Raw genomic sequence first — 5805 nt, forward strand, 5'->3', positions numbered from 1 at the left:
TTCAGTCCACCGAGAATTTTAACATAGCCGGAAAGCATAACACTATAATAGCTGCAACATAGGTATCGTGCGAGCTGTAGGGGAATGATTACATCGAAGTGGCAGTATAGTAACCACCAAGCACGTCAACTTCAACTTCAATTTCGATTGCTACAAATAAAATTCCGTTTGATTCGTTCAAGTGGATATTTTTCACTAATCGAAAAGGGTTGTGACAAAGCGTTGTTTAAAATTTTTTTTAAAGAAAAATGAGCATTACCAGCCGCCAGCACTGTCCTATCGGTATTGTAGTACCAGTGACCAAGACACCAACAGTGGCCTCCGTCGCCGTATCGATAGCTCCGATAGTTGACGCTTGGTCACTCTGGATGGAAGATGAGGCAAGAATGCATGTTCAAGCTCGAGCGTACTCGTCTAAGTAAGGAAGTGCTTCGTGGTTGCGCTTCGTGGTAGGATACGTTTAATGAAATCACTCTCATAAAGGTCGAATCAGACCGTTTTTTAGCGAATCATAGATCGAGAAAATGAACCTGCCTCTCGCTTAATTTAAGTTAATCGCAAGTGAGTCAATTTAGCCTTAGAACCACGGTCCTGGAAAGGTTTTCAGGCTCGCTTATTCGGCGGTTTATGTTCGTTTGTCTGACCGTGGTCGGTTAGTTAGATCCAAGGAAAAGATCACAAAAATAAGTCATAAACTATATGTTTTGGGCTGGTAGCGCAAATAAGAAATGTTCCTGAAATAATAGTAACACGCGCGATTTCGGATTAGCTTCATCCTCCAATTTCTTCCAATATTTCCGATTAGTCATTTTTAAAGATGAAAAATCTTAAACTAAGCCGATCGTCGGAGCTGCGGCGCTTTTGGTAGCCTCGGTCGTCCTGCTGAAAATATATCGGATGCGCTCGTTCCTGATTATGGACGAGCTTCTCGCTATTATGGTTGATGGATGGAAGTATGTTGCAGTAGCTGCAGTGTACAGGGAGGATAATAAAAGAGGGTTGCAACGACTCCGGTAGATCGGTGCTGCAGTCGAGTAGTGCCGGTTCTACCCAGTTGAGTATTGCAATATCTAGCTTTTAGGCTTTCAGGCAATCTCTCCTTTTAATTGTAATACAGTTCCGGCCATTTTTTTGCATCACTATAATTTGTCAAAACACCATTCCATCTTTGTTTCTTGCTAAACTATGTCTGCTGGTTGAGGTACAATGTCTCCCAAGTCGCACGCTTAGCACGGCGAATCCAACGCGAACGAAGCGAGAACCTTAAAAAAAAGTAAAACGCACGCACATGAAAATACTACTTAGAAGTACAGCGGTAGAAGTTTCGGGTGAGCTGTGACTGCGAGCAAGTACTCATGCATCAGCAGCTCCTACCGTAAATTGATACTACATTGCATTCTAGCTGGCCTTAATAAAATAGAGCGAGAAACTAAATGGGAAATCGCATACGTATTAGCTATCTGGTTATCTGCTTTTCTACACTTCGCTAACGGATCGGCTCTCCAAGAACTTGAGCGATTTGTCGTCTTCGCTCTTACGTGGAAAAATGACGATCAAAAACACTTGTACGAAGCACAAACACCCGCTGATGACGTTTGGCACGATGACATAGTAATCCGTCACCATTATTCCGTAAATTGACCAGAAGACACCGTTGATGGCGCCGGAGATAGCCATGGGCGCTGCAATGACCTCGGAGTTTCTCGTCTTAACCCCTCCGTTACGAGAGCAAATCTTGAATGCACAGACTATTTTTCACATGCTTGATATCAAGCATGTGAAAAAAGTATTAACGTAAAATTTGTATAGAAAAAAAAGATCGGTGTCTGTATATTTGTACAAGATCCTGCAATCGTACGTATTATGACCCCACATGCTTTATATCGAGCAGGGTGAGTAAAATCCGTAAAGCCCATACGCGACATCATGCATGTGCAAATGGCTCTTTTATTGGGAATGAATCGTTTTTGACGGAGTCACGTGCAGAACGGCTACGAAAGCAAATTTGTGTATCGCATCTGTTTGCTAAAAGCAAGTCATTTGGGCTATTACCTACGCTGTTTCACTGTTTCCTACTCTTGCTGCTGTCTGTCGTCACCACCAGTTTCCGTTGTCTCGTTCTGATCACAATCAGAATGTTCACCACCATCACTTCCCTCATTGCCGAGGCCTGCGGCCTCCTCCTCGTCCCCACCGCCCCCCTCCTCTTCACGACCCTCTTGTTCTTCCACCCGCTTTTTTGGTGGGGCCCTCAGCTGGATACCGCGGCCGTGCCGCGGCTGTGGGCGCTCGCTTCCATTGCGCCAAAGTTGGTGCCAAATGGAGAAGCAAGTCTGGTTGTTACTGGGGTAATGTCCTTGGCGCACCTTGTCACACAAGTAGACACTGCATTATACGTGTTAAATAGGAGTAGTAAGAAACATAGAGCATAGCAACGTACCGTTTTGAGCCTTTACAGCAGCCAGGACAGTAGAATCGCGTCACCTGCCGCTGTGTACTGCTTGTTTTCCGTATAGTACATACCTTGCACTGCCGTTGACGTCGCTTTCGAATTCCATTCACCTCCACCCACTCGTCGTCCATTTTAAGCTGGTGGGTGGACGGTGGAGCGTCGCCATGCAGGGGTGTAACTGGTCGAGGTGAGTACATCTGTGGCCACATACAGTAATAGTTAGCAAGGAGAAAAGCAAGCAGAATAAGCACCTTACTTACCGTGTTTGCAAATTCGGCTGACCCCACTTGTAGTAGCTGGGCTTGCAACTGAGCGATGAAACCGGTTAGTTTGAATGGTCCCCACAGAATAGATGTTCCTCTCAAGAAGTTGTAGCGAGCTTTGTATCTATTATATTAGATATATCAGACTCTTCTACGATGCGCCAATTGTCAATGATGCCCTTCCAGCGTTCGGCCTCCTCCTTACTTCGTGGAGGCCGCTGTCCCCCGCGACGGTTTGTTGTAGAAGCTGCGCCAACTGCAGGTGTAGAGCTCGGTGAATCGCCAGTTGGAGGCGCATCTAGTGACAGTTCATCACTCGTCTCCGTGTCGCTCTCGCTTGGAATCTCGGCATCCACAACATCTTCAAGATTGTCCATGTCCTCGTACCATTCTGCTGACCCAGTGTCTGAATCATCGTAATCCGAATCCAATGCACCACCATCATAGATGTCATCATCGTGACAAGAATCTTGACGGGAATAGAGAGGAGGCGGGGTTGTGGGAATAACACTAGCCATATCCAGTGACCTTGCAAAACCAACAATAATATACAGCATGTTGTCAAAATAAATCTCGCACATGCTTGATATCCATCATGTGACAGCGTACCTGGCAGCCGAAGACCGAGGTGGCGTTAGCGGTGAAGTCTGTTGCGCAGAGGAAGCACCTTCCGATGTCGACATGGCTCCACGATTTGCCTGCGTTGTGTCTGTTGCACATGGCGGAGATGGCGACGTTTCGCTATAGTCCAAATCCCCACCAACAGACGCATCGCTACAAACAACTACAATCATGAAGTGTGAGATACACATCGTACGCAAAACGCATAATCTCCTCACCTGACGGCTTCGTCACCAGCAGCAACGTGTGGGCTCGTTGTACGCGCAGATTTGTCAGCTCTTGATCTCTTCGATGGTGCACGCTTACGCTTACCTTTTGCTTTGGCCTTGCCAGGCGCCTTTGCCGGTCTTTTCTTCTTCGCCGCCTTCTTCGGTGTTGTGATCTCTGGCGCTGTCGCCATGTCAAACTCGACGTCGTCATTTCCTTGGTCTTCTCCTGTTTCCACGTAATCTTTGTCTCCGCTGTCACTCCCATCCTCATCAGCAGAAGCAGCATCGGTAGCAAGCTCTTCTGCATGCAATGCTGCGACTGGCGCCTTCCCTTTCAATCGCGGCGCTCTTGCCAGCAAATTGTAGTACCCCACTAGTGCGCCCTTCTTCTGGTACGTAGCTGGAGCAGGAGGCTTGCGTGAGGCCACTGTCATCTTAGGCCGCATTCCTGTCGTTGCTGACGTGGGAGCTGAAACAAGCGGTTCACCCGCAACGTCGTCACCAAAGTCAGCATCGCGGTCACGCGTACCGTCGACATACGCGCGGTGCTCTTCAAGCAGCCGGGCGCGTTCTGCGCCTTCCTTCCCGTCGAGACGACGCAGGAACGCCTCCACTTCAGCGCGCGTGACGCGGCGGGGAGGCATCTTGGTCCCGCGTTTCGTTTTGGAGAATGAATGGATGGCTCAGAGGCTTCTCGTTTGAAGCACTGTCTTTACGACAGCGTATCTCCAAGGAACTTTCTCTTTACAGTTAGGACCCCAAGCCCTGTGCATTGGGGACTAAACGGACTAAACGCCCATTCTATGACGATCCCCACATGCTTGATTATCAAGCATGTGGAAAATGTCACATGCTTCCTTATCAAGCCTTAGTGACGGAGGGGTTAACGACCTCTCCAAGCTGCAACAGCGGTGATCCAAACATGATAGTGGCGAGGACATCTGCACAATAGCCTAGCACTTTGGCGATATAGTCGTCGTCTTGAGAGCTCTGGCATCGGTACACGACCAAAGCGACCGTGATGGCGAAGACGAAAAGGAAAAAGGCGATGTAGCGTACCCTGGAATTTGTCTCGTGGAAGATACAGACGCCCGAGAAGAGGGCACCGAGCAGCACACCGAGGCAGTTGACGGCTCCCACGGGGAAGAAGGAGTCATCAGCCCAAGAGTAGATAACCCAACGAGCGGACTGGGCATACATCATTGCGAGTGGATAGTAGTTGATGCCCACCATACTTTTCTTCTTATGAGCAGCCCAAATACCAGGTACCATACTCAGAAAGATACAGGCCGTGGCGATGGTCGCGAGGACGCTGACGATTGTTTCAGCCGTGTCAGATGCCATGGTGTAGAGTAAATTGGACGGTAAAGGAGAAATGAAGAATGAGTTCGTCTTGGAATCTCGAAAATACCCGGCTCGGTTTCGATTGACACTCTCTTATGGATACGCAGTTAAAACCTTAATTGCCAGCTAAACATGATATGGGGGTGTCAAGGAGCGAGTCACAATTGCGTATTGTTCGATAAGCCGTTGATGCTGCAGGCTGCAGCAAAGTGAAGTTCGGAGGTTGAAGTTAACTGGCCTTCCTGCGTGATTTGTGCCTGACCTCGTCTGTTCTGATGATAAAACTGAACATGTATACAAGTGTACAAGCGAGTTGCAGTTAGATTGCTAGACAGTAATGCATGTACAGTACCGGTACTGGACATGAAGTTGCAATTTGTACAGCAGGCACGCTACAGTACCGTACAGAAGTCCACTAACTAATCGCTACTTGCACTTCATATACCCCTTGATATCGGATCATAGGGAATGTTTAAAAGAATAAAATTAAAAAGATCACTTTGATTGACCTATTGTTGAGGGGGACTTCTGTAGATGCATTTAACGTATTCTACATGTACCGGTACTGTACTGCCGTAGTGGCATCTACCGGTAAAAATGTAGTGCGCGTGCACATTGACCAGTCTGTAGTCAACACATTGAAGTATCTTCAGGATTATGCGGGCTTGATACCAAACTGATGTGTTTGGAATCCAAACTTTGGATAGACGTACAGCATGGTACATGTACATGTAAAAGGCAATGACACGAAACAATTCACAGTGCATTCTTCACTCATTTAGTAATATTGAAACCGTTCAGTTAATTGATGACAGACGATGTCGGCATTTAAAATTTAATGTTTAAATTAACCATTATTGCAATTACGAATCCAGACACATGGCTTCATTTGGCATGCCGACTGAGATCCGAACAA

At 47.3% G+C, this 5805-nt stretch overlaps 1 protein-coding gene across 1 annotated transcript; it reads right to left on the reverse strand.

Annotated features, from left to right (window-relative positions):
* Positions 1–4498: 4498 nt before the first annotated feature.
* On the reverse strand, positions 4499–4889 carry PITG_04982 (uncharacterized protein; the record flags this gene model as incomplete). The annotated part of the gene is made up of 2 exons (XM_002905623.1): positions 4499–4504; positions 4578–4889. The coding sequence occupies 2 exons, from the start codon at positions 4887–4889 to the stop codon at positions 4499–4501; spliced, it is 318 nt and encodes a 105-aa protein (XP_002905669.1).
* Positions 4890–5805: the final 916 nt, after the last annotated feature.

Source organism: Phytophthora infestans, genomic scaffold (genome assembly GCF_000142945.1).
Source record: "Phytophthora infestans T30-4 supercont1.6 genomic scaffold, whole genome shotgun sequence".
NCBI lineage: Eukaryota > Oomycota > Peronosporomycetes > Peronosporales > Peronosporaceae > Phytophthora > Phytophthora infestans.